At 64.5% G+C, this 27952-nt stretch overlaps 2 protein-coding genes across 2 annotated transcripts; both read left to right on the top strand.

Moving 5' to 3' along the window:
- The first annotated feature begins 1898 nt into the window (after nt 1–1898).
- Nucleotides 1899–13700, top strand: ERBB3 (erb-b2 receptor tyrosine kinase 3). Its single transcript, XM_075133608.1, has 28 exons — nt 1899–2004; nt 2424–2575; nt 2646–2832; nt 3870–3995; nt 4091–4156; nt 4232–4350; nt 5128–5269; nt 5351–5464; nt 5531–5651; nt 5732–5805; nt 5887–5977; nt 6505–6704; nt 6784–6916; nt 7413–7503; nt 7579–7733; nt 7833–7886; nt 8567–8708; nt 9036–9155; nt 9229–9327; nt 9415–9600; nt 9672–9827; nt 10055–10130; nt 10202–10348; nt 10573–10670; nt 10746–10901; nt 11191–11262; nt 11486–11750; nt 12236–13700. Exons 1-28 carry the CDS (start codon nt 1899–1901, stop codon nt 12778–12780), a joined length of 3993 nt encoding a protein of 1330 aa, XP_074989709.1. The 3' UTR covers nt 12781–13700.
- Nucleotides 13701–14401: 701 nt separating this feature from the next.
- Nucleotides 14402–27267, top strand: PA2G4 (proliferation-associated 2G4). The gene is made up of 13 exons (XM_075133859.1): nt 14402–14632; nt 17405–17533; nt 18158–18263; nt 18474–18543; nt 19706–19798; nt 20553–20616; nt 22187–22265; nt 23284–23362; nt 23689–23822; nt 24412–24506; nt 24981–25108; nt 25538–25591; nt 25876–27267. The coding sequence occupies exons 1-13, from the start codon at nt 14545–14547 to the stop codon at nt 25939–25941; spliced, it is 1185 nt and encodes a 394-aa protein (XP_074989960.1). The 5' UTR covers nt 14402–14544; the 3' UTR covers nt 25942–27267.
- The last annotated feature ends 685 nt before the right edge of the window (nt 27268–27952 follow it).

Below are 27952 nucleotides of genomic sequence, written 5' to 3'. Positions count from 1 at the left end.
GGGAGACCCCCCCAATCCCGGGGGGACCGGGGCCGGCAAAGCCCCCCCGGGCTGCCGCTCAGTCGGTCCCAGCAGCGGGGCCAGGACTGGCTCCCCCCTCCCGGGGCTCGTTCCCCCCTCCCGGGGCTCGTTCCCCCCTCCCGGGGCTCGTTCTCCCCTCCCGGGGCTCGTTCTCCCCTCCCGGGGCTGGTTCCCCCCTCCCGGGGCTGGTTCCCCCCCGGGCAGAGGCACCTGCACCCCCCTCAGCTGCCAGGGCTAATTTTAGGCTGCGGGGCCGGGACCCCCCGATGCCACCGGGATGTGGCCGGGGCACAGGGGGACCCCGGGGGGACCCCTCTGAGGGGACCCCATCCCTGCCCGCCCCGGGACCCCCCCGCGCCCTGACCCGGGGGGAGCGGGGGACGCTCCCGGAAGGGCTGGGTTCACCCCGGAGTTGTTTTTCAGCCCCAAAAGGAAAACACCGAGGGCTGGACGCGAAGGTGGGGCCGGTGTCACCCAGGTGTGGGGGCCGCGCCGACGGCACGCGGGGGCACGCCCGGCCCCTCGGCGCCTCCGCTGCGCCATGTGCTGCTGGCGACGCCCCGGGCTGCCGCGCACGGGGGGCCGGCTCAGACGGGGGTCCGGCCGGCCCGGGGGTCCGGCTGGCTCCCACCCCAGCACTCGCAGGTGCCCGGTGCTGGCATTGGGGTGAGCGGGACCAGCTCCGCTCCCCCCAAACCCCCCGTCCTCGTCCCCGTCCCCGGCTCAGAGCCCCTTTGTTCGGGGACGGGATCCGGCCCCGTGGCAGCGGCCGCCCCGCGCACAGAGACCCCCTTTGTGCCGCCCGCGGGGCCGAGGGCAGGAGGTCGGGTCTGTCCCCCCCCCAGCCCCGGCTCCCCAGGCCCCCGCCCGGGTCCCCCGGTGCTATTCCTGGCGTCGGGGGCCGCGGCGGCACGCGGCAGATAGCGGGCGACGTGCCGGAGCTGCCAGCGGGGCCCCGCGCTGATAACGCCCGGCCACGACGCCGCGACGGCGCCCGGGGGGGCCCCGGCCCTCACCCCCCCGCGGGCAGGTGCACCCCGAGGGCCGGACGCCCGCAGCCCCCCGTGCCTCGGTTTGCCGGGAGCCGGCGCCGAGGGGGGTCCCGGGCTCTGGTGGGACCCTTTGAGCAGTTAACGATTCACCCAAAAGCGCTGCTTGTTCCTGGCCCCGGGGGTCCCGTGGGGGCCGCATCCTGCCCCCCAGCAGCCTGGGGACCCCCCAAGCAGGTTCCAGCTGCCTCCAGCACCCCCTGTTGTTTCTTGGGGGTCCCAACCCCCCCGCTTTGGGCCCCACCGTGCCCATCCCCAGGGCGTCGGGGCTGGGGGCCGTGCCCCAACGCAGCTGGGACCTTTTTATAGCCCCTTCCCTATTAAAATAGCTCCGGCCGGGGCGGGGGGAGCGCAGGCTGTGGCTGCGGGGGGGGTGGTGCTGGCCCCGTGCCCCTTCCCGTGCGCGCACCGAGCTGCCCGTTCTCTGCGACCGCCCCCGGGAGGGGGCTCGGGCCCTTCTCTGCCCCCGCACTGGGGCCGGACAAAGCTGCCATTTACCCGCCCGCGGCCCCCCCGCGCCGGGGCCTGAGTCACGTCTGCGCTGGGCCGGGGGGGCTGCACCCCGCTCTGCCCCCGGGGGTGCCGGCTCTCCCGCCGCTTTCGGGGGGCTCGGCCTCCCCCCGTCCCGCTCGCCACAATCGCCCCTTTGTGCGGCTGCGGGGAGGGGGCCGCATCCTGTCCCGCGCACAAAGGGGCCCTGTCTGCCCTGGTGCAGGGGGGCCGGGCAATCATTAACCCCGGGGCCCCCTTGGCGCCCACCGTCCCCCCCTGCCCCAAGCTCTGGGGGACCCCGGGCCCCCCCAGCCCCCACCCGGGCGTCGAGGCGGGATGGGCCACGCCAGCGGCCGGGTCCGAAGTCCGGGCGTCGCGGGCGTGCCGTGCGGTGCGGGGGCCATGCCCGCGGCACCCGCCTTGCGCAACCCTTGCCCGGCCGGTTCGGGCGCTGCGCAGGGGAGGGGAGGGCGGGGGAGCACCCGTCACCCGCCCCGAGCACCGAGCACCGCCACCCCCACGGCGGGGACAACGCGGGGGATGATGTGGGGGCACCGCCATGGCGGGGACAGGGACACCGTGGGGGCACCGCCATGGCCAGTGTGGGGGGGGACACCATGGGGGGTCAGGGACACCGCAGAGGGCACGGGGGGGACATGGCCATTGGGGAGGGGACATGGCCACCATGGGGGGACATGGCCATGGCCTTCAAGGGCAGGATGTGGCCAGTTTGGGGGGGGAGAAGAACCCCATGGAGGGGGGGTGGCCACCGAGGGGGTGCACAGCCGCCATGGGGGGGACACGGCCGCCACGGGGAGCGGTGCCGTGGCCACGGTGGGGGACAGGGTGCTGTGCCCGCAGTGTGCGCGGGGACGCTGAACGGGCTGAGCGTGACGGGGGACGCCCAGCACCAGTACCAGACGCTGCACAAGATGTACAACAACTGCGAGATCGTGATGGGCAACCTGGAGATCGTCCTCATCGACCACACGCAGGACCTCTCCTTCCTGCAGGTGAGCGGGGGGACACGGGGGGACACGGGGGTCCGCGCCCGCCGGGCTGACGCGTGCCGCTGCCCCGCAGACCATCCGGGAGGTGACGGGCTACATCCTGATCGCCATGAACGTCTTCGCCTCGCTGCCGCTGCAGAACCTGCGCGTCATCCGCGGGACCCAGTTCTACGAGGAGAAGTACGCGCTCTTCGTCCTGCTCAACTACAACCCCAACACCACCCACGCCCTGCGCCAGCTCGGCCTCAACCAGCTCACAGGTGGGACCCCCGGGCTGCAGCGCCGCGGAGACCCCCTGTGTCCTGGGACCCGTCCCGGAGCGGTGCCGTCCCCTCCTGCCTCCTGGTCCCCATCGCAGATTGGTGCCACCCCCCCGTGCTCCCTGGGACCATGCTGTCCCCCCCGTGGTCCCCATCCCAGAGTGATGGTGTCCCCATCCTGGAGCGGTGCCGTCTCCCCGTGGATCCCCATGCCAGAGCGATGCCATCCCCCCGTGGTCCCCATTCTGGGGTGGTGCTGTCCCCGTTGTGTCCTGGTCCCCATCCCAGAGCGGTGCCATCCCCCCGTGGTCCCCATTCTGGGGCGGTGCTGTCCCCGTTGTGTCCTGGTCCCCACCCCAGAGCGGTGCCATCCCCCCGTGGTCCCCATTCTGGGGCGGTGCTGTCCCCTGCTGCATCCCGGTGCCCATCCCAGAGTGCTGCTGTCCCGCCACGGTCCCCATCTAGAGTGGTGCCACCCCCCTGTGCATCCCATGGTCCCCACCCCAGAGCAGCGCCGTCCCCCCGTGGTCCCCATCCTGCAGCGGTGCTGTCCCTGTTGTGTCCTGGTCCCCATCCCAGTGTCCTGGTCCCCACCCCAGAGCAGCGCCGTCCCCCCGTGGTCCCCATCCTGCAGCGGTGCTGTCCCCGTTGTGTCCTGGTCCCCACCCCAGACCAGCACCGTCCCCCCGTGGTCCCCATCCTGCAGCGGTGCTGTCCCCGTTGTGTCCTGGTCCCCACCCCAGACCAGCGCCGTCCCCCCGTGGTCCCCATCCTGCAGCGACGCTGTCCCCGTTGTGTCCTGGTCCCCACCCCAGAGCAGCGCCGTCCCCCCGTGGTCCCCATCCTGCAGCGGTGCTGTCCCCGTTGTGTCCTGGTCCCCACCCCAGACCAGCGCCGTCCCCCCGTGGTCCCCACCCCCCTGCCCCCTGGGGCCGTGCTGTCCCCGCTGCGGTCCCCCTGCCGGCGCGGTGCCACCCCCTCCCCACGGTGCCGGGGCCGGGGGGGCGCGGCCCCGTCGCCCACCCGCCCCCCCGCAGAGATCCTGGCCGGCGGCGTCTACATCGAGAAGAACGCGCAGCTCTGCCACGTGGGGACGGTGGAGTGGCGGGACATCATGCGGGACCCCCGCCTGGAGCCCGTCGTGGGGGACAACGGCAAGGCCTGTGCGTGGGGGGGCACGGGGGACCCCAGCGGCGGGGGCTGGGGGGGGGTGACACCCGCCGGCTTTGGGGGTGACCCCGCTGCGCTCCCCCCGCAGGCGCCCCGTGCCACGAGAGCTGCGGCGGGCACTGCTGGGGGCCCGGCCCCGAGGACTGCCAGAAACGTGGGTACCGGGGGGCCGGGGGGACCCGGGGGGGTTGGGGCCGGGTCCCCCCCGCTCACCCCCCCCTCCCCGCAGTGACGAAGACCATCTGTGCCCCCCAGTGCAACGGGCGCTGCTTCGGGCGGGCGCCCAACGAGTGCTGCCACGAGGAGTGCGCGGGGGGCTGCACCGGCCCCCTCCAGACCCACTGCTTCGTACGTGCCCCTGCACCCCCGGGCGGGCGGGGGGCGATGCTGAGCAGCGTCCCCGTGTCTGTCTGTCCGTGCGTCCCCCTGTCTGCCCACCCGCCCACCCGGGCGTCCGTCTGTCTGCCCCCCGCGGGGAGGGAGCTCGTCCATGTCCCCCCAGGGCGGGTGTGGGGGAGGCGTCTGCCTGTCCGTGTGTCTGTCCATCCATCGTCTGTGTGTGTCCATCCATCCATCCGTGTGTCCATCCGTCTGTCAGTCCGTTCATCTGTGTGTCCGTCCGTTCGTCTGTGTGTCCGTCCGTCCATCCATCCGTGTGTCCGTCCATCCATCCATGTGTCCGTCCATCCGTCTATGTGTCCATCCATTCGTCTGTGTGTCCGTCCATCCGTCTGTCCATCCATCTGGCTGTGTCCGTCCGTCCGTCCATCCATCTGGCTGTGTCCGTCCGTCCATCCATCCATGTGTCCGTCCATCCGTCTGTGTGTCCGTCCATCCATCCCTGTGTCCGTCCATCCATCCATGTGTCCATCCATCCGTCTGTCCGTCCGTCCATCCATCTGTCCGTCCGTCCATCCCTGTGTCCGTCCGTCCATCCATGTGTCCGTCCATCCCTGTGTCTGTCCGTCCATCCCTGTGTCCGTCCATCTGCCCCCCCCACGGGAGGGATCTCAACCCCGGGGTGGGCGCAGGGCGGTGCTGTCCCTGCAGGGTGTCCGTGCATCCTTGTGTCCGTCTGTCCGTGTCACCGTGCCCCCCCCCATCGTCCGTCCGTCCGTCCCGCAGGCCTGCCGGCACTTCAACGACAGCGGGGCGTGCGTGCCGCTCTGCCCCCAGCCCCTCATCTACAACAAGCTGACCTTCCAGCTGGAGCCCAACCCCGACACCAAGTACCAGTACGGGGGCATCTGCGTCCGGAGCTGCCCGCGTGAGCCGGGGCGCAGGGGGGCTGGGGGCGGGGGGGCCCGGGGGCCGGCGCCGGGCGCTAACCGCGAGGGGCTCCCCGCAGACAACTTCGTGGTGGACCAGAGCTCCTGCGTCCGCGCCTGCCCCAACGACAAGATGGAGGTGGAGAAGAACGGGCTGAAGATGTGCGAGCCCTGCTCGGGGCTGTGTCCCAAGGGTAGGGGGCTGGGGGCCGGGGGGGCCGGGGGCCGCGGGCTGAGCCCTCACCGTCCCCCTCCCGCAGCCTGCGAGGGCACCGGCGCCGGCAGCAAGTACCAGACCGTGGACTCCAGCAACATCGACACCTTTGTGAACTGCACCAAGATCTTGGGCAACCTGGACTTCCTCATCACCGGCCTGGAGGGGTGAGGGCCGGGGGGCCGGGGGGGGCTGGGGGCCGGGGGGTGCAGCCCCCCCACCCCGGCTGATGGCTCCGGCTCCGCAGGGATCCCTGGCGCAACATCTCGGCGCTGGACCCCGAGAAGCTGAACGTCTTCCGGACGGTGCGGGAGATCACGGGTGAGCAGCGGGGCTGGGGGACACCCTGGGACCCCCCGGGACCCCCCGGGGCCACCCTGACCCCGGCCCGTCCCCCCCCAGGGTACCTGAACATCCAGTCCTGGCCCAAGCACATGCACAACTTCAGCGTCTTCTCCAACCTCGTCACCATCGGGGGACGGAGCCTCTACAAGTGAGTTCCTGTCCCCGCAGCCCCCGACCGGCATCTCGCGGTCCTTTTGCATGTGTCCTGCACCCCCCCGTCGTCCCCCGTCCCTGCACCCCCCGTCGTCCCCCGTCCCTGCGTTCCCCCGTCGTCCCCCGTCCCTGCACCCCCCGTCGTCCCCCGTCCCTGCACCCCCCCGTCGTCCCCCGTCCCTGCAACCCCCTGTCGTCCCCCGTTCCTGCACCCCCCTTCGTCCCCCATCCCTGCACCCCCCCGTCGTCCCTCGTCCCTGTACCCCCCCGTCGTCCCCTGTCCCTGCACCCCCCCGTCGTCCCTCGTCCCTGCACCCCCCCATCATCCCCCGTTCCTGCATCCTGCATCATCCCCCACCCCTGCGCATCCCTGCACCCCCCATTGTCCCCGTCCCTGCATCCCTTGTCCCTGCACGTCGCCGCATCCCCCGTCCCCACGTTCCTGTCCCCGCGTCCCCTCGGGGTTGCAGGCGCCCCCCCGGCTCCCAGAGGGGCCCCCCCGCCCTGACGCCCTCCCCGCAGCCGGGGTTTCTCCCTGCTGATCATGAAGAACGAGAACGTGACGTCGCTGGGGCTGCGCTCGCTGCGGGAGGTGAGCGCGGGCAGGGTCTACATCACCGAGAACCGGCGGCTCTGCTACCTCCACACCGTCCAGTGGGCAGCCCTCAGCCGCCGCCGCGCCGACCTCGACATCCGCAACAACAAACCCCGCAGCAAGTGCCGTGAGTGGGGCCGGGGGGCGGGGGGGGCGGCGGGGGGGCGGCCGGGGGCCCCGCGCTCAGCCCCCTTCCTTCCCTGCAGAGCAAGAGGGGAAGGTGTGCGACCCGCTCTGCTCCGCCGAGGGCTGCTGGGGCCCCGGCCCCGCGCAGTGCCTGTCCTGCCGCCACTACAGCCGCCGCGGCGTCTGCGTGCCCACGTGCCGCTTCGCCCAGGGGTGAGGGGGTCTGGGGGGGGCAGCCCCTGGGGGGGGCACCAGCGTGGGGTTGGTTCCATGGAGGGCACCGGGGTGGGGTCCTGGGGTGGGCGCCAGCGGGAGAATCCGCTCCAGGATGGGGACGGGGAGCAGGAGTGACCCCGGGGTGGGCAACGGGGTCAGCACCAGAGTGGGACGGACCCCGGGGGGGGACCGGTCCTGGGGTGGGATGGACGCTGGGGTGGGCATCAGGGTGGGATGGACGCCAGGGTGGACCCCGGGGTGGGCAGTGGGGTCAGCACCAGAGTGGGATGGACCCTGGGGGGGGACCGGTCCTGGGGTGGGATGGACGCTGGGGTGGGCATCAGGGTGGGATGGACGCCGGGGTGGGCATCAGGGTGGGCAGGACACTGGGGTGGGCATCAGGGTGGGATGGACGCCGGGGTGGACCCCGGGGTGGGCACTGGGGTGGGCTGGGCCGCGGGGGTGGGCCGCTGACCCTGCCTTGTCCCCGCAGGGAGACGCGGGAGTTCGCCCAGGGGGGCGAGTGCTTCGAGTGCCACCCCGAGTGTGAGCGCATAGAGGGCAATGTCACCTGCAACGGCTCGGTACGGCCCGGCTGGGGACCCGCGGTGGCAGCGGTGACGTCCCCGCGGGTCCTTACGCGCCCTCCCGCCCCGCAGGGCGCCGACACCTGCACCCGCTGCGCCCACTACCGGGACGGGCCCCACTGCGTGGAGAGCTGCCCCGAGGGCATCCTGGGCGAGCGCGGCCCCATCTACAAGTACCCCGACGCCAGCCGCGAGTGCCGGCCGTGCCATGAGAACTGCACCCGCGGGTGCGCCGGGGCGGGGGGTGGGGGGGGTCCGGGACCCAGCGTCCGGCCGGAGGAGGGGGCTGCCCGCGCCCCCTCTCACCCCCGGCTCCGTCTCCGCAGGTGCCTGGGGCCGCTGCTGCGGGACTGCCTGGGGGAGGCCCTGCCCGTCTCCAGGTACCGCAGGGTGGGGGCTGCGGGGGCCCCGGGGCGCTGCTGAGCCGTGCCGGGCTGTGCCGGGCTGTGCCGTGCCCTGTTAGGTGGTGCCCTGCCATGTCCTGCTGCATGGAGCCGTGCCGTGCCGTGCCCTGGTGTGCCATGCCATGCCCTGGTGCGCTGTGCTGTGCCCTGGTGTGCCATGCTGTGCCGTGGTGCGCTGTGTCGTGCCATGTTGTGCTGCATGGTGCCAAGCTGCGCCGTGCTGCACCGTGCCACGGCATGCCCTGCTGTGCCTTGCCGTGCCGTGCCCTGGTGCACCGTGCCATGCTGTGCCATGCTTCACCACGCCAGGCTGCGCCGTGCTGTGCCATGCCCTGGTGTGCTGCGCCGTGCCGCGCTGCGCCATACTGTTGCACCATGCCGTGCCGCGCTGTGCCGTGCCGCCCGGCTCTGGGGCCTTTCCCTGCCCACGAGGGTGCTGGGGCACCCCCTGCCCTAGCCGTGCCACCCCCCTGCCGCGCGCGCCCCCGGGTGCCGAGCCCTGCCCTGCCCGCGCCGCCCCCGCCAGCCCCGGGGGTCGGGGCGCGCGCCGCCCCCGCGGCAGGCAGGGCCGTGGGAAGCGCGTGGGGAGCGGCGGCGGTGGCGGGCCGGGACCTGCCGGCACCGGGAGCTCAGCCCCGGCCTCCTCCCGCGCCCAGGAAAACACCGACGGTGATCGCGGTGATGGTGGTCGGGGGGCTCTTCCTCTCCTGCTCCTGCGTCCTCCTCGCCCTGCTCTACTGGCGGGGCAAGAAGATCCAGAAGAAGCGGGCGATGCGACGCTACCTGGAGAGGGGGGAGGTGAGCGGGGCAGCCGCGCCCGGGGGGTCCCGCTCCCGTGGGGAGCCGGGCTGGGGCAGGGGGGCGGCCACGGGGAGGGGGTTCGACAGGCGGGAGGGGTGGGGGACCCCTCCCCGGCCCCCTCCCCGGCCCCCTCCCCGGCCCCCTCCCCGGCCCCCTCGACCCCATCCCTGTCTGCAGCCGCCCCATCCCTCCCCAGCCCCGTTCCTGTCCCCATCCGCCCCCATCCCCGGTCTCCAGCCCCATCCCCGGTCTCCAGCCCCATCCCTACCTGCTCCGGCCCCATCCTGCCCCGGCCCCGCCCCATCTCCGCCTCCCGCCCGGCAGAGCCTGGAGCCGCTGGACCCCAGCGAAAAAGCCAACAAGGTGCTGGCCCGCATCTTCAAGGAGACGGAGCTGAAGCGGCTGAAGGTGCTGGGCTCCGGCGTCTTCGGGACCGTGCACAAGGTGAGCGGGGGGCTCGGCGGGGGGCTCGGCCGGGGCTGGGCACGGCGCTCACCGGGGCATCCCGTCCCCCCAGGGAATCTGGATCCCCGACGGGGATTCCATCAAGATCCCGGTGAGCATCAAGGTGATCCAGGACTGGAGCGGGCAGCAGTCCTTCCACGCCGTCACCGACGTAAGTCCGGGGGGGCTGGATGCTGCTCCCCGGGGGGCCCCTGTGGGTGGCGGGGGGGCTCGGCCACGGCTGACGCTGTCCCCGCAGCACATGCTGGCCATCGGCAGCCTGGACCATGCCTACATCGTGCGGCTGCTGGGCATCTGCCCCGGCCCCCAGCTGCAGCTGGTGACGCAGCTCCTGCCGCTGGGCTCCCTCCTCGACTACGTCCGCAAGAACCGCGACAGCATCAGCCCCCAGCTCCTGCTCAACTGGTGCGTCCAGGTGGCCAAGGTGAGTCCCCGGGGCGGGGAGGGGTCCCCATGGCCCCCCCGGCCCCGCTGACACCCCCCGCCCCCCCCCAGGGCATGTACTACCTGGAGGAGCACCGCATGGTGCACCGCAACCTGGCCGCCCGCAACGTGCTGCTCAAGTCCCCCAGCCAGGCGCAGGTGGCCGATTTCGGCATCGCCGACCTCCTCTACCCCGACGACAAGAAGTATTTCTACAACGAGGTCAAGGTGGGCGCCTGGCGGGGACCCCCGTGCCCCCCCTGTGCCGTGGGGCACCCCCTCCCTGCCCCGCACCCCCGGTACCTGCTGCATCCCCTCCTCTCCATGTCCCCGGTACCCCCAGCGCCCAGGGATGTCCCGTCCCCTCCGTGCCCCTTGCCCCAGGGGTGTCCCCCTCCCCGTCCCCATGGCCCCCACCCACCCACGTCCCCCCCACACCCCACCTTTCCTCGCAGACGCCCATCAAGTGGATGGCGCTGGAGAGCATCCACTTTGGGAAGTACACGCACCAGAGCGACGTCTGGAGCTACGGTGAGCGCCGGCCCCCGGCCCCCCCAACCCCCCCTCCGGCCCCGTGGGGCTCACGGGGACCGTCCCCGCAGGCGTGACGCTCTGGGAGATGATGACCTTCGGGGCCGAGCCCTATGCCGGGATCCGGCTGGCCGAGGTGCCCGACCTGCTGGAGAAGGGCGAGCGGCTCTCGCAGCCCCAGATCTGCACCATCGACGTCTACATGGTGATGGTGAAGTGTGAGTGCGGGGCCCCCGCCGCGGGAGGGTCCTGCTCCCGTCCCCATCCCCGGGGAGGGTCCTGCTCCCGTCCCCATCCCTGGGGAGGGTCCTGCTCCCATCCCCAGTCTTGGGGCAGGGTCCTGCTCCCGTCCCCATCCCCGGGGAGGGTCCTGCTCCCGTCCCCATCCCTGTCCCCGTGGTCGGGGCAGGGTCCCAGCTTTCAGCTCCCGCCGTCCCCCCAGGCTGGATGATCGACGAGAACATCCGTCCCACCTTCAAGGAGCTGGCGAACGAGTTCACCCGCATGGCCCGCGACCCCCCGCGCTACCTGGTGATCAAGGTAAGCACGGCCCCCCCCCACCCGGCCCCCCCATCCCCGGCCCCGCAGCCCCTGACGCGGCCGTCCCCACAGCAGGAGAGCGGGGCCGCGCCGCCCGCCGAGCCCCCCACCCTCAGCGACAAGGAGCTGGATGACATGGAGACGCTGGAGCTGGAGGAGGAGGAGGAGCTGGACGCCTCCTTCGGCCTCACAGGGCTTTACCCCCAGCGGCCACGGGGCAGCTGCGCCCGGGTGAGACCCCTCTGCCCCCCCCGGGTCTGGGGGCTCTGGGGCTGGGTCCTGGGACATGGCACGGGGCAGGGTGGGGGCACGGGGTCCTAGGACGTGGCACGAGGTCTCCCAGCCCCAAACCCCCCCATGCAGGTGGGACGGGGGGATGACCCATGGGACCCCCTTCCCCACTGCCCCCTCGTCCCCTCCAAGCCCCGGCGGGACGCGAGCCCCCTTCCCGCAGCGGGATGGGGGGGCCCAGACCCTGCATCCCCGCGGCTGGGTGGCAACCCCCCCGTGTCCCCCGCAGAGCCCCAGCCTGCTCAGCCCCCCGGCCGGCTACATCCCCATGAACCAGCCCGGCCTCGGCAGCGGCCGCCAGGTACCCATGGGGTGGGGGGTGCGAGGGGTGCTGGGGGGCTATGGGGGTGGTCATGGGGTGCTGGGGGCTATCGGGGGGTAACCATGAGGTGCCAGGGCAGGGAGGGCAAAGGGGTGGCTGTGGGATGCCGGGGGCGGTGGGAGGTGGAGCGGTGGCCGTGGGGTGGTGGGGTGGTGGGGCGGGGGTCCACAGGGGCACCCCCCCTCAGCCCCGTGTCCCCCAGGGCGGGGGGTGCCGGCCGCCGCGGCGCAGCCGTCAGGAGTCCCTGGGACGGACGGTGTCGGAGTCGTCGGAGGGCCGGGGCACGGCCTCGGAGCTGGACCTGGCCGAGGGGGGGTCGCTGTCGGGGAGCCTCTGCCGCAGCCTGCGCTCGCGGGGGGACAGCGCCTACCTGTCCCAGCGGGAGAGCTTCCCCCCGCCGCCCCCCAGCACCGAGGGCAGCGAGGAGGACGCCAACGGCTACGTCACCCCCAACTGCGCCGGACGGGGTGAGGGGCACAGCCTTTCGGGGGGGGGTCCCGTACAGGCAGGGGGTGGGGGTCCTGTCTGTGTAGAGTGGGGGGGTCCCTCCCTGTAGGACTGGGTCTGGGGGCTCCCCCCGCCATGGGATTGCAGGGGGCCCGTCCTGAGGGGTGGTGGGTCCCATCCCTGCAGGGTTTGGGGTTAAGGGGGTGGGGGCTCATCCTTGTAGGGCCGGGGGGCTCCTGTGCCTGTGGGGTGGGGGCAGCTGGTCCCCAGGGGTCAGGGGGCCCATCCCCACTGTTAGGGGCAGGGGGACCCATTTGTGCAGGGTTGGGGTTCAGGCTGGGGGGGGGTGGATCATCTTTTAGAGGGTGAGGGTTGTGGGGTGGCGTGAACCCATCCCTGGCCCAGACGAGACGCCCCCCCAAACTCAGGACAGGCCCTGTGGGCAGAGGGGGGAGCCCGGGAGGGCAGGGGGGGCCCTGGCCGGCGTCTCACCCCTGCCTCGCAGAGCCGGACCCCGCCGGGGGCTTGGTGCCGGAGCCGGAGGAGGAGTACGAGTACATGAACCACCGGCCTGGGGGTCCCCCGGGAGCCCCCCCACCCCGGCCGGCATCGCTGGAGGAGCTGGGCTACGAGTACATGGAGGTGGGCTCGGAGCCAGGGGCCCCCCCGGGAGCCCCCCCGGGAGCCCCCCCGGGCCGGGGGCAGGAGGAGGAGGACTACGAGTACATGAACAAGCAGCCGCGGCTGAGCCGCTCGCTGGGCAGCGTGGCCGGGGGGCCGGGACCCCGGCAGGAGGGCGGCCCCCCCCGGCACGACGGCTACACCGACATGCGGCCGGGGGAGGCCGCCCCGGCCACCGAGGAGGAGCAGGGCTACGAGGAGATGGAGGCGGTGCTGGCCCCCCGCTGCCCCGGCTGCCGCGGCCCCCCCGGGCCCCCCACCCCCTGCATGAAGCCCCTGCGGAGCCTGGAGGCTTCGGACTGCGCCTTCGACAACCCCGACTACTGGCACAGCCGCCTCTTCGCCAAGGCGGACGCCCAGCGGACGTAGGGGACCCCCCCGGATGCCCCCTGTGCCCCGCTGGCACCCCGCTGCCTTCCTGGCCCCCCCGGGGCTGTTTACACTGGATATGAAGGATCCCCCTCGGGGGCATGAGCCAAAGCTGAAGTGCGGGCAGGGGGCCGAGGGGTCGCAGCCCAGCCTGGGGGGCCGCAAGCCCTTGGGGCGCACCCGCTCCCTGCCACCCTTTCCTGGGGTACAGGGCCGGGGGGCTAATCCTGAGCACCCCGAGCTGGGGACGGGGGCTGCCCAGACCCCCTGCAGAGGGGGGTCAGTGGGGCTCCGGACCCCTGGCTCCCCCTCCCGCTGTGCCTGGGGATGCCCCCCAGCCGCTCCCCCCAGCTGAAGGTGCTCCCCCGTGCAGGGACGCTGGGTCGGTCCCTGTCTGGGGCCGGGGTCCCTGCTGGGGGCCAGGGGTCCCTGTCTGGGGCCGGGGTCCCTGCTGGGGGCCGGGGGTCCCTGGCTGGGGCCGGGGTCCCTGTCTGGGCCTGCCTCGGGGTGCAGGCAGACGAGGTCGGATGGGATTTCTGGACGAGAAGGACCCCAGACTCATCTTCAGGTTTCCCCATTCCCTGCTGGAACCAGAGTGAAGGTTTGGGGGTGCCGCCCCCCCCGGGTGCTCGGAGGGGTGTCCCCTGCTCGGTGCGGGGGCTGCAGTGCCCGTTACGACATGGGGGCCCCGAGCCGCGGTGAGCAGGGTTCTGCGCAGCCGCCCCCCCCCCGGCCCTGGGGCGAGACCCCGGAGAATCCCTTTTCCGTGATGTTTTCACCAGGTTCCTCGGGGGCTGCCCGGGGTGGGGGGGCCCAGCCCGGACCCCCAGCTCGGGGCATCGCCCCACTCCCCCGGCCCCGGCAGGGCGCGCGGGTCGGGCCGGGTTTGTAAGTGCTGAATAAAGACAAAGGGAGTTTGATCAGAAGTGATGGTGCTGCTGCCGGGGGGGGGACCGGACCGGGGGGGGGACCGGACCGGGGGGGGACCGGACCGGGGGGGGGAACCGGACCGGGGGGGGACCGGATCGGGGGGGGACCGGACCGGGGGGGGGACCGGAGCGTGGGGGGAACAGACCGTGGGGGGAACAGAACCGGGAGGGGACCGGACCGGGGGGGGACCGGATCGGGGGGGGACCGGACCGGGGGGGGGAATCGGACCGGGGGGGGGACCGGACCGGGGGGGGACCGGACCGGGGGGGGACCGGAGCGTGGGGGGAACAGAACCGGGAGGGGACCGCACCGGGGGGGGACCGGACCGGGGGGGGGAGACCGAACCGGTGGCGGACCGGACTGGGGTGGGGACCGGACCGTGGGGGGCCCGGACCGGGGGGCGACCGGGGCCGTGCGGGGGACCGGGGCCTGCGGTGGCTCTGGAGGCTGCGGTGGGGCAGGGGCACCCCTCCCCAGCCGGTGCCCCCCTCGCCGTTCATGGAGACTACACTTCCCAGCAGGCACCGCGCGCCACTTCCGGTCACGCATCCCCGCCCCCGGGCTGTCTCTCGCGAGAGCCGCAGCGCCCGCCGGGAGCTGTAGTCCGCGGTGGGCGCCGGGCCGGGCCTCGCGCGCGGCGCCGCGGGCGTTGCCGGGAGCTGTAGTCCGGGGGGCGGGGACTCGCCTTCCCAGCGTGCCCCGCGCGGAGCCCGCGCTCCTGCCCTGCTCGCGCTCTCTCGCTCGCGCTCCCCGGGGTCTCCTCAGCGCGGCGGCGGCGGCGGCAGCGGCGCGGGGGGCGGCGGCGGCGGCGGCCGGGCGTAGGCGGCTCCGACCATGTCGGGCGAGGAGGAGGCGGCCGAGCTCACCATCGCCGAGGACCTGGTGGTGACCAAGTACAAGATGGGGGGGGACATCGCCAACCGTGAGTGCGGGCCGCGGCCGGGCGGGGGGCGGCGGGGAGGGGGCACCGGGCTCGCGCGGGGGCCGGGGGTACCCGGTGAGGCGGGGAGGGGCGGGAGGAGCGGCGGGCGGCGGCGGGCTTGGGGCGGGCGGCGAGGCCTGGGCCCCCCCAACGGACGTCTCCACACGCCGGTGGAGCGGGGGCGAGGCGCCCGTACGTTACCCCCGGGCGGCGGGGGCTCCCCGGTTCCCGCAGGCCCCGGCCCCGCGCGGCGGCCGCTACCGGCACGTGGCCTCCGCGCCCCACGTGCACCGGCGGCGGGTGGGGGGGGCAGGGCCCGCCGCCCCCCCTCTTCGCCCCGGCCGGCCGCCCTCCTTCCCGCGGAGGGAGCCGGGAGCGGGGCCCGGCCCGGGGCAGCCGCTGCCCGCATCCTGCCCCGGGGCTGCCCGGCTCCGCTCTTTTGTTCGGGGCTTTAACCCCCCCTTCCCGCCGGGCAGGGCAGCCGCACCCCCGGTGCCCGGGGGCCGAGCCCCGCAGCGCGGTGGGTGGCGGGGACGGGAGGAGGGGGGCGCCGGGCTCGGCCCTGGCAGCGCCTTTGCTCGGCGGGAAGCCCCGGCCTGCCCGGGGGAGGCTGTCCCGGGCGGGGGCTGCTGCCCGGCACGGGCCTGGGACACGCGTTGTTCACCCCTAAAACTTTGCCCCCGTGTTATTTCCTTTTTGCTGTTATTTTTTAAAACCCTTATTTTTGCTGTATCATTAACGGTGGGTGGCTGCCCCTCGAGAAGGGTGACAGCTGTTTAAAGAGCTAACTGGACCGGTTCGATGAGGTCCTCCCGGCGTCATGAACAGCCTCGGTAGTGGCGTGTCCCACACTGATTGTTGCTGACTTCGACGCTTCTTTTTAAGTCATGGCTCCTGACGGTAACTGGGGATGCGGCTCAGCAGAGAGACGTGGGGCTGAGAGCCGCGGTGATGTGGCTTCCCCTTTGGGAAGGGAGGTCGCCGCTTTGGCTTCTCTGTCTGCTGGGCAAACTGGATTTAGCGGCGTGCCCCGAGTTTGGCTGCGTGGAGGGGCCGCCTCCCTTCCCATGGGGGGAAAGGCAGCTCCGTCACAGTGTTTCTGCTCCCTCTCGGGTGATGTGAGCGCGTTTGGGAAGAGCAAACACAGAACTGTGGCAAAAAGTTCAGAATGCTTTGGGCTCTTGTCAGAGCCAGGTGCCTTTAATGATATAAAGTGCTTTTAATTCCCTAAATTAAGCGCCGTGGAAGGCCAGAGTACAATTAGTAGGTGTTCCTTCGTCAGTGCTATCACACTGACTGCTTCTTGGTTCCATTTGAATGCTCTGATGAGCACGGCTCTCCGTTTATCTTTGCACTGTGTTTGTTTTAACATTTCCTATTATCGCCTCTCTCTGTCCTGCCATCCACCAAATGTCTCTTTATCAGAGTTTTGTCTGTACTTTAAAATATTCCTTATTTGTCATTATTTGTGGCGCATGGAAAGGTGACTGAAGGGATTTGAAATTTAATTCGTCACGCAGGTGAAAGACTTCAGGTTTCTACTTGGTCTCAAAGAAATCGTGAAAACCCGCCTGCTCCTAAACATCCCCTTCAGCACTTCCAAAATATTTATCGCTGCCGTACCTAGAACACACGCCATCGGGTACAGAAACTCCCACCCAACAGAGGCACTTCGCAAAACAGCCTCTTGTAAAAACAATGTGCTCACAGGGCGAGGAGAAACTCTGAGGATACCTTTTATCCCAGGATCCAAAACCATTTCAGGGTAAGCTTTATGACTCCCTGTAAAAGTCTCCCAGCTGGAGAGAGGGGGAAATAGCAGCTTGGGGCTCCACTGGTGACAGCCCCGGACCGGTGGGGAGGCCGTCGAGATGTGGCTCCTCCAGCAGCCCCCGGGCCCCTGCTCCTGTAACACCATCGAGGTGTGTTTGTGAACGTCACTCTGCAGCGCTTCAACCAGAGCCGCCGCTTTTACGCTCCTTTCCCCACTTATCCTCTAAAGCGCGAGGCACGCCGTCCTCTACGGCGGAGCCTGAACGCTGCTGGGACTTGCGGGCGCCAGAATATGCCCAGAAGTGGGTGCAGACAGTGTTGGGAGCAGGCAGCAAAACTTCCTCTGACCTGCGGCGCGGAGCAAGGCGTGTGGAGTTCCTTGTGCCAGGCAGCGCGCTGGCAGCTGCCGGGCCGGAGCAGGAGCACGTGGATTACCTTTAAAACACGTTTCTGCGGAGTAAGGGACTAACGTAACTGGCTCCGCTGCGCTGGTCCTGCGCCGCTGCCAGCTCTTGTGCCCAGCAAAGTCTTTCAACTGCTCCGTACCTCTGGTCCTGCACGTCCACAGCGGTGGCCCCTGCTCCTTTGATGTGCTGCGCATCCCGTCTCCCGAGTAATTTTCAAACCTGTTCCTGTAGCTCTGACTTCTCCAGAAAGAATGTGGGAGAGCGGTGTTTCTGCTTGGCTGCTTTGTTTGACAGACCTCGGTCTGCACGGGCAGGTGTCTGAAGCTGCAGAGCTTCACCTGCACAAACCCCAACGTACGTTCGTTTGCTCACCCTCTCTGTGAAAACGTCCTCGAAAACAAAATAAAAATTGAAGTGGGATTTCTGCCTGTCCACAGTCCTTTTGGTGAAGAGCTGAGTCCAGAATCTTGTTCCCTCTTAGAAAACAAACAGATCTTTCCACCACGGTGCTGTGCGATCAGGGTTGGCGTTAGATTTAAGGCTGTTTATCGTTAACATGCTTCAACAGCTCCGTGTCTGTGTTTGAATTAAGGGGTCCTGCGTGCGGTGGTCGAAGCGGCGAACTCTGGAGCATCAGTTCTCTGCCTGTGCGAGAAGGGAGACGCCATGATCATGGAAGAGACTGGCAAGATCTTCAAGAAGGAAAAAGAAATGAAAAAAGGTGAGGCCTGCTCCAAAGATTTTTTTCAGCGTGGCTATGGTTTTTGGTCCCATTGGGTGGCTGGTGTGAATGGGCAAGAGCACAGAAAGCGCTACTCTCTGCTAATTAGTGTAAGAAATAGTTTGGTGTTCCCAGAAAGTCAATTTTAACCCAAATCCTCCTGCCTGCCCTGCTGGTACGCATCCCTGATGAGCCTCAGCTTCGTTGCACCCAATCATCCACATTGTTGTCCAGAGTAGCTCTTGTTTCACTGCCCTCCCCTCAGGAGGACCTGCGGTACGGTTATCGCTGGTCTGTTGTTGCCGTGGAAATTGTGCGACACTCGAGTGTGTCACCCAGAGCTCCCTGGCTTCTCTTCTGGAGACTTGAGGTCCCTTTTGCCGGTGTCTCAACGCCTTGGATGTATTTCTTTGACAGTTGCCTTGGCAAAACGAGAGCTGGTGCGGCGGCAGACCACGCGCTGCGTTCCTCGTGGCTCTTTGGCTAGAGACTTGTGTAATGGGCCATTTTACAGCGCTTCAAAACCCAAAATCCTGAGTGACGATCCACGTTGGTGGGACTGCTGCCTGTGCCGGGTGTGGGGCCGCACAATTTCATGGAACATTTTTTTTTTTCCCCTTACAGGTATTGCCTTCCCAACGAGTATATCAGTAAATAACTGTGTCTGTCACTTCTCCCCCCTGAAGAGTGACCAAGACTACATCCTCAAAGACGGAGACTTGGTCAAAATGTAAGCGTCTGTGTTAGACTTCTTGTGAGTTTGCTGCTGGCATCTGGGCTTTGCTTTCTAATCCTGCTTGGTGTGTTAAATACTTCCTCGGCGTGGCTAATTAAAGAATCTAATAGCTAGTCAAGAGAAACATGCTTGAGTCCTCTAGAAGTCACACCAGTTCCCTGAGCCGTGACGCCCCACCTGTAATTAACTCTCTCTGTGTTGCAGTGACTTGGGAGTCCATGTCGATGGCTTCATAGCGAATGTAGCACACAGTTTTGTCATAGACGCCTCAAAGGTAGGTCTGTAATGGAGCGGCGTCTCTTGCCGCTGCTGCTTTACGTGCAGTCTAAAGGAGAGATTAAAAAGCCGAGTTCGGGTGCCTGTGGTTCCAAAAGCAGCAGCGGCGCGCAGCCTCGCAGGGGCGTCCGCTTTGTTTCGCGAAAGCGCCGCGGGTCTGGTGTCGCAGCAGTGACAGGGTGAAAACCGTCCCTTTCCTGAAAATTATTCAGTCCTCTGGAAAATGAGGGCTGACGCACTGCTTCAGCATGTACAATTTTGCAAGGTTACAAATAATTTGAGATGAACCACGTGCGAGTGGCGCTGCAGTGAGTTATTTGCATGCAGAGTGTCTGGGGCTGTGGGGCGGACTGGGCAGACTGGTTTTGCTGCCCCCTCTACTGGCCGAGGCACAGGGAGCCGAGCGCCGCACTGCTGGGAGTCGCTACCTTCACTTTTGCAAACTCAGCTCAGGGGCGACTCGTTCTTCGAACCCCAAAACTAGTCCCTGCTGCCCAATTCTCCTGCCTGAACACGCCAGTGCGGACTTTTCTTAGTCGGGGCTGATCGCAGCGTACAGCCCCGGCACGAGCTGGTGGGGACAGCACCGTGGCACGCGTGGCGTGGTCGGGCACCTGGGAAGTGACCCTAAGCCACGCTCACGCGGTGGGAGTTACTGCCGTGTGCGTCAAGTTGTCACGTAAGCTCGGAACAAATTTTTCGCTGTAGTCTTGGGAGGAGGATGGCGGTGTGGGTCTTGGGAATGGTTTTTCTCCAGTGGCTGTGTCTGAACGACTTGATGGGGAGAAGACAAAAAAAAAGAAAAAATCTTTTGAAGTGTGTAGAAATCTTTCCAGTCCACACTTCTGGCTACAGGAGATTCTTGTCCTGTTTTCAGTCTTTGACAGTGATGCGCTTGTACTAGGGTGTCTCTGTTGAAGCTCGTGAGTCAGTTTGGTTGTGGCTGATACTCATCTGCTCTTTTAATGGAGGAGAGACTAACGATCGAGCTGTGGAGCCAGAAGCCCTTCCACGTCTGAGCTAGATTTCCCCGCTCGCTCCAGGGGGAGGGTGTCCAGTTAGATGGAGAATCTCCATCTCTAGACACTCAGAACAGCGTTCTTGCTGATAAGAGGGAAGGGAACATACCTTAAAAAGCTTTTATTTTTCTGTCCTTCCAGGAAAACCCTGTGTCAGGCCGTAAAGCTGATGTCATCAAGGCGGCTCATCTCTGTGCTGAAGCTGCTCTGCGCTTGGTAAAGCCTGGAAACCAGGTGAGTGACTGGTGCGGGGGAAGGTGCGTCTGGGCACGGGGCGAGGAGCTCAAGTACGGACGCTGCCTGTGCTTTGTGCGTAGAAATAAAAGCGTGTGACCTTGCCTGGGAAGAATTGCCCGGCGATGTGGGGAATCTGGAAGCAGCTGTCTGCAGACAGCTGAGCCGCTGCTGGGGCGAGCACCGGCCCGCTGGGGCGGGTGGCGGTGGCTCTTCTGTCAGCAGCTCTAGCTTCCCTGCGGGACCCGAGCTCTCACTTGCGCGATCGAGGCTTCGCAGAGAAGCCTCGGTGCTCCCACTCGCCGGTCCTTTCCTCGCTGAAGGCAGCTGGGCACGCACAGCAGCTCCGCCGAACGGTGCTCCCTTAAGTCTCCCGCTTGCACCTCTCCCTCGCCTGGTGCTGGGGCGCCTCAGCAGTCGTAGGCGACCTCCTTTGCTGCTGTGTTACTATTCCAAACGTACTCGTGTCGCTCTTGGTTCCTAGTGTAATCCCTCACAGAGGGATGGCTTGTGAGAAGGCAGTGGGAGCAGTGCGGGAGGCTGAGCTGACCTTGTGTTATGTGTCAGTTCTGTTGACACAGGATTAAAAATGGAAGCCTGACACTGTTTCTCCTTTTTTTTGGAGGTGTTAGAGCACCAGTCGGTTAGAAAACCTGCTGGTTTTATCACAGAACACTGTCGAGTTAGAAAAACCTGTCGTGCTTGTGGCTTGAATTTTATATCCTTAATGTGTCTTCATGTGTTCTTCGTCCAGAATACACAAGTGACAGACGCGTGGAACAAAATAGCCCACTCGTTTCACTGCACGCCGATTGAAGGTAAGGACGGAGCAGCTGACAGGAGGTAGCGACGTTTTAGCTGCACGCAAAATCCTGAGCTGCCCTATTGAAATTTTGGGAAACATTTAATGACTACGAGTCCTAGACATGCCATCTTTAAATGCAGCAGCCTTTGCTAAAAAAAAATCCCTTCAAAACTCTCTAGATTCTTCTTCCTTCCTCTATTTTTTTGATATTTAAAGATGCATTAATCTAGGAACAATAGACGCGGGCTTCCACAGCTGGTAGGTAGTGTCCTGGCTCGTGGACTTCCTGCTGACCTTGGGCAAATCGTGTGGCCCTTTGCTTTCATAGTTGACCACTTGTAGTCAAAACCCCTTTAGCGAATACATAACGAAGCTTGTTGGTAATGCAAGGGCCACTGCAAAAGAAGCCCATAGATGTGCAGGGTATGTAATTTCCTTCCTTACAATTCTAAACTGATTCGCGTTCTCTTCGCAGCGTTGATAACGGGCGAGTGGGAAGGCTTCTGGTAGAAATGAGACCACGGGCTTCTTGTCTGAAAGGTGGCGAGAGAGCTTAGCCTGACATTTGGCACACGCAGATGCTTTTCTCCTAGTCGGTGACATCACTGTCAAATGGTTCTTTCAGCCACAATTAAATTGGTCCATTATTAGTTAAATTTCCTGAAATACTGTAAAGCTGGCTCGTTCTCTTCGCTCGCCTTAGCCCAGCCTCGGAACATCGGTTCCCTGTTCCTTGTGTGGGATGGCTTTGTGGGTCTCCTCAATGCTTTGCTCCTTTCTCTCTGAAAAAACATGGCATCAGCTGCAGTGAGGAGGCGGCCGCTCGCACTGTCAAGGGACTTTAAGCAGCCACTGTTTTGGAAACAGTCAAGTGCCGTAATTATCTAGGCACTGGCAGCAGCATAAGGCCCCAGTTGATGAAAACAAACGGAGCTGTTGGCGGCTGGGGTTGTGCTTTCCCCTCCCGCCAGCGGCAGCCGTCCTTCCTGAATGGAGACGTGCGACTGTCCCTGCCGGGCTGGCGGCTTGGGGAGCGGAACAGGAATGGCCGCGAGTGCCCCTTCCTAGACCGATTTGAAGGTGAACTGTAGGACAGAAGGGAAAAGTGAACCAAGCCCCCCAAAATAAATACCCTTGGAGTGCTGTACAGCTGAGGTGCTGGGGAAGGGACTGAAAGTTTCCATTAATTTAACATTTGGCATCTTTAAGAACACCTGAGGGTGCGTCGCACGTGCCTGGGGGTTCACCTCCAGTCCGTCACAGCCCGCTGGTGCAGTGCACGTGCCTAATCGAGAAATGGCAGCACTTGAAAGGGCTCGGCGGCTGGGGCTTGCGGGAGCAAGCAGCTCCGCGCTGGCGAGGAAGCGTTGCTGAAGTCAGAGGGGGCTTTGGGGAGCTCCGTGTCTGTGCTAACGCACTTGACGGTCCGCGACTGAGGGAAACTGAGGAAGTGCTAACGCCGACGACGGTTTGCTTTGCTGCTCGCTCTAGCTGAGGGCTGCAGTCCCGGGCCCCGGCGTGTTAATAATGCAAGTCACTGGTTTGCAGCTCAGAGGTGTTAATGGATTCTCTTATCGCGGCAGGGATGCTGTCGCACCAGCTCAAACAGCATGTGATCGATGGAGAGAAAACAATCATCCAGAACCCTACAGACCAGCAAAAGTGAGCATCACCTCTGGGGTTGCTGCTCCCAGCAGCGTTTGGGAGGGGTGTGACTAGGTCCGGAATGGTGACCCTGTTTCTCGCTGCGGTATCAAGTGGGGGGTGTAGCAGGTATGTTTAATTTCACCGGGGTATAGACTGCTCCCCGTATGGCCTCTTTCTTGAAGTCTGACCCAGTACGCCAAATCCATAGCTTGTTAGCCCCATATCTTCTTGTCCGTTCTGTGTGAACGGGAAGTGTGGCTCTGTGTTTGGGGGTTGTTCTGAAAGGCTGGAAGTCACGGACATGAGGCTCCTCGCTGGCACCTGCGAGTGTTCTTGGTTTCTGTCCAGTTTCTCGAAGGAGTCTGCCGGAGGCTGCCAGCGAAATAACCAACTGTTGCTAGTTGTAGAGGTGGATGCTAATGCACCAGGAGCTGTGCCAAGACCGATCGTTTCTCTCGCAGAAGCTGCCAGGAGCCCACTGGATGGTGATCGCTGTCAATAGCATCTCAGGACGGTTTTGAACTAATGAGCTGAAGATGTCATTCCGTTCTGTTCCAGCAGCTCCTCTCCCTCAGGGATCCCCCGGGGTCGGGTCTCACGCTGAATAGTTGGAGCTCAGTGGCTTTAAATCCAGCACTTGGCCTCTAAGTTCTCAGGCGTAGCGATGTACCAGGCGTGGTGGGGCTCTTGGCCTGCCTAGGACGTGAGCACAAGTTCAAGGAGCCGGTGCTGAATGTCTAGGAGGCCTCCCACCCTTTATTGGGGATGGAGCTACTCGTCGTTTTTCTCTGCCAGCCTGTGACTGCTGAGCTCTGCTGCCTGGCACGTTAACCTTCAACTTCTGCGTCTTCTGTGCCAGCTTCTGCTCGTCTGGTCAGGGACCTGGTCACTGTAGCACCGAAGCACTACTTTGTGCTTGTAGGCCTTCTCTGGCTAAGCCCAGTGTGGGCTTGTTTGAGGTACTGTGGCTGTGTAGGAGGTTTTGACTTCTCTATTTACCATTCTTTGACTCACCAAACCTTTTTTCATCCAGGAAGGACCATGAAAAAGCAGAATTTGAGGTCCATGAAGTTTACGCTGTTGATGTTCTCGTCAGCAGTGGAGAGGGAAAGGTGAGTCCGGTGCTTCTTGGCCTGCTGTTCCTCTGTGCCTGTGGTCAAAGCGGCCGTGTTTCGGAACAGTCGGCAGCAGCAAGGGGTGCTAGCAGCCACATCCTGTGGGTGCCGGTTCCAGCCGGCAATACTTGTTGCCTGGTATCACTGTGGCTTTCTGGGTGGAGCTTTTTCCATCCAAAAAGTTGAGGTGCACCTTTACAGTGTCAGAGTACGGACGGCGCTTGTCCGATGTGAACGCCCCGGCGTGTGCAGGCAGGTGGCTCATCTGGCTGCGGAAGTGCTGCGCTGCTTTCCGCGTCTCTCAGCTCTGTTTGCATTTTCAGGCAAAGGATGCTGGACAGAGAACTACAATTTACAAAAGGGACCCCTCCAAACAGTATGGCTTGAAGATGAAAACCTCCCGTGCCTTTTTCAGTGAGGTGGAGAGGCGCTTTGATACTATGCCGTTTACTCTCAGGTATTTGCTCTTATTCATGGCCTCCCCGTGTGTTCAGAGCTGGATGCTGACAGCAAAACCAGCGTGCTTTCACCGTCCTGTCCCGGGAGGAGGCAGCCTTTGCTGCTTTACGTTGGGGTTTGCTGTATCTGAGCCTAGGAGTGGGTGGAGGAAGGATGTTCTGGGCTTAAGCAGGAATCCCAAGCAGAGCCTGAGGATTTGAGAATCTCCTGTGCAGGTGGGGAGCCAGGAATTGCGTTTAAAATAAAACCCAGAGGGGTGAAAGCAGCGTCAGGGTGCAGCGTGCAGAGGCGAGGCAGTTCCAATCAATTTGTCTAAGTGATGTACTCTCAAACTAAGGAAACAATGTCACTCGACAGGCTCTTTTCATCCTGAAATCCCTTTCCGCTCTCTGGAGGTAACAGTTCACCCGGCAGTTGCCTGCTCTGGCAGTCTGCTTTGTCACTGCGCCGCGACACTGCCGGGGCGAGGGGGACGCACGTGAATAAACTCTCCAGCCTGACCCCGGGGGCAATTCTGAAGCCCGCGGGGTGGAATCTGGTTTCTCGGAGAGGGCCTGAGCGCAGGTGTGGCTCTGTCTCCTCCGCAGGGCATTTGAGGATGAGAAGAAGGCCAGGATGGGGGTGGTGGAATGCGCCAAACACGAGCTGCTCCAGCCTTTCAATGTCCTCTACGAAAAGGAAGGTGAGTGCTGGCGGTGGGAGGACGGGGAGCACTCAGCAGACAACTGTTGGTCGCTTCCGGAGCCTGGCGAGACCGGTGCCGACGCTGTCGCTGTGTAAATACCAGAGATGCACTTCAAGGGCCCTGGGATTTATCCTCCAGGAAACTTGCTACCCGTTGGCTTCTGGATCTTGTTTTGGAGTCGTTCCAGCGATGAGATGAAATTTTTTGTGGAGTAATTTCCTGGGCAGGAGGAGAAGTTGGTGGCTGAGGCTCCCCGGTTTGCTTGCAGAGCGGGCTTGGGGAGTGGTGCTGAAGGAATTGTTTTGCCCTGGCCGGGGTAGGTTTGAGAAGTTCCTGCGAGATGGTTTTTAGCAGTGACAGTGTGGAAGTGGCAAAGGAATCGAAACATCTGGTTGGAAACATCTGCCGCGATACCTGGTGGATCGGATACACGGGGGCTGTGGTGTAGTAACGCCCGTTTCTGTCTTGCAGGAGAGTTTGTTGCACAGTTCAAATTTACAGTGCTTTTAATGCCCAACGGTCCTATGAGGATAACCAGCGGCCCCTTTGAACCGGAACTCTACAAGTCGGAGTTTGAGGTGCAAGATGGAGAGCTGAAGGTTGGTTTAAAGATAATAAGAAATAGATGCATGGGTCACCCTGTCTTTGCCTCCCTCGGGGTGAAGGTGGGAAGCAAAACCTGGAAGACTGTGCAGGGGAGGGGCTGAGGCGTGAGCTGAAAAAGGGAAAGATTTGCTTAGGACCAGGTTGGGCCCCTATTTCCTGCATCAACACCAGCTCTACTGGCTTGATAAGGACACCCAGCCCTTTCCTAGGAGAGGGGGAGTGGCTGGGAAGTCTCAGCAGCTGGCTCCAAGGCCTCATACCTCGGCAGGGTGTGAGGCTGTGGCATTCCCCATCTATCACTGCCCGTTAGGACTCACCACCATTCCTTCGGTGCCCCTTCCGCTTTAAAGGCGTTTCCCTTTGTCTGCTGTCAAGAAAAGGAGTCGGCTTTCCAGCTTCTTATGTTTCCTTCCTGTCTCCAGGCCCTTCTACAAAGTTCTGCAAGCCGGAAGACCCAGAAAAAGAAGAAAAAGAAGGTAATCTGGCTGTGTTTTGTGGGGATTAGCGGCACGTTATCTCTCGGAATCAGCGGCGCCCAAATGTTACCCAGGTCCCGCGTGGTCGCGTTTTGGGTCGTCTCCCAGCCCGCCTTCAGGAGCACCCTGGCGTTCCCCTGGCTCGGGAAGCGGCCGCCTCGTGGGAAGGGGCCTCCTCTTGGTCCCTCGGGCGGGCTGCGTCGCACCCGCTGCCAGCGTTGCGGCCGAGCGTGGTCCCGGGGCGAGCCCCCCTTCTGACCGCCGCCGCGGGTTTGTTTCCGCAGGCCTCCAAGAACGCAGAGAACGCCACCACGGGAGAGACGGCGGAAGAGAACGAGGCTGGCGACTGAGCAGCTCCCGCTCCCTCCATGTAGCACCCAATTCACACACACTCGCCCCTTGTCCCCCCAAAAACAGAAGCAAAATAATCTAGCACTGTTTGTCTCTTACAACCAAACAACAAACAGTCTGGACTTCCCACTGACTACAACCAGCTCCTATTGACTTTGCCAATGAGGGAGGATTCTCTCAGCCACTTCAGACTACTTAAAAAAGAAAGCAGAAAAATAAAATCAGGAGTAAAAGCTAGTCGATATCCACTCTTTCTAACCTTTTATGCTACCCATACTTGTTGAAGAGGTGAAGCCGATCCCAGTGAGAAAGGGAGTGTAGAGAGCTGCCTGCTTTCTTCTTCCTCCTCCCTTTTTTTAATTTCTCCCTTCACAGATTTTCTTGGAGGAAAAAAAACCAAACCAAACAAGCAGCCGATTACGCCCAAGAAAAAGTGCCCTGTGTTTAGTGATATGGTACGCGTGGACGGTGTAAGGTGATCTGCCTCGCTGCGCCATCTCGGCTCTTCCCGGCCGCGTAGGCGTTCCTCTCCGTTACCTTGGGGCAGAGGATTTCTCACTCTCTTCTTTTAGCCTCTAGACTGTACATTTATAATTGGGAAAAATATCAAATTTTATGTCCCCCGTGAAACTGTAGACTGTTCCGTCTACTCTGTTCTGTCTCTGCCTTGATTTACGTATAAACGCTCTATTTTTTAATATGCCGCTGTGGCGAGCTCGTTTTTAAATTGACTGTCCAACTTGCTCGGAAGCCGATGACATTCCCCACCTGACAGCCCTGCGGAGGGGCAGGAGGCAGGCGAGCTGCCCGCCACCCGGCAGCCGTTTTTAATTCCCTGCTGTCCCGGGGAGCTTTGTTCTTCCCCGTGGCTGCTTTCCATGGCCCGGGCGTATGTTCCGCTCCTTCACCTGCGTTGGCGGCTCTCGGAAGGGTCTCCTGTCCGCACGCGCTCCTCTGGCGATAGGCGAGGCTACAGGAGTTGCCGGACTTGGGCTAGAGTCTGGCCAGGGGTATTGCTCTTTTATAGTGAGTCTTTTTTAAATAAAAAAAAAAAAAACAGAAAAAAAAGAAAAAAGCCGATTGAATTACATGTAGTTGAATGTGAGGTTTTTTTCTTTGCCGATACCTGCTGACCGGCTCTCTGGTGATTCCCCTGCTGTAGCTGAATTTGGGAAAAACTCTCGCCTTTAAAAACGCTCCCGGGCATCTCCGCAGGCACCGTGCTTCCTCGCCAAGATCTGGGTTTTCCACCCCAAACTCCACACGTGCAAATATTACCAAAGTCAATAAAAGAGAATAAACGATGCGCTATTTTTTTTTCTGAATTCTTCCATCTCTGCTCCTGTTCTCGAACTCTTCCAGCTCCGGCGGGGCCCCGGGGCCGGCGGCGGGTCCTCGCCCTGGAGCAGGAGGGCTGGAGCCGCTGGTGGTCTGGGCAGCGCCCGCGTCTTAACCGTGACCTTCTGCGAAAAATAAAACCTCGTTCCCCAGGAGGAACGGTTTAGCGTTTTTAAGCAATATTTTGCCCTCCGTGGAAGAAGGGCAGAGCTAACCTTTCTCATAGTCCACAATGCAGATTTATAAACCACGGAGTCTTGCTGGAGGTTTATTTAATTTTCTATTATGATTTTAAAGGAAAAAAAATACTGTACCTCCTGATACAAGAAACGAAAATCCAGTTGTTAAAAAAATTTGACAAGCGGAAACCCCCGACAAGAACTCTGTAACTGACTCTTTTTTTTTTTCCCCCCTAATAAACTTGACCAGTGACATCTCCCTGTGGCCGGAGGAACGGCTCTGCTCTTTGGGGCTGGGGGGGGCGCGGGGGGCCGGGGGGGCGGGGACACCCCCTGCTCCCACCGGGCCCGGTCGGGCCCTCTCCCGGGGGGCTGCGCAAAATGGCCGCCGGCGGGAGGACTACACCTCCCGTGATGCCCCGGGGGCGGGGACTACAGCTCCCGTCGTGCCCCGCGCCGCAGGGGGCGGGGCGCTACCCTATAAATAGGCCCC

This window comes from Calonectris borealis, chromosome 30 (assembly GCF_964195595.1).
Source record: "Calonectris borealis chromosome 30, bCalBor7.hap1.2, whole genome shotgun sequence".
Lineage (NCBI taxonomy): Eukaryota > Metazoa > Chordata > Aves > Procellariiformes > Procellariidae > Calonectris > Calonectris borealis.
The sequence above is the reverse complement of the archived record's forward strand: the minus strand, read 5'-3'. Positions and strand labels throughout refer to the sequence as shown.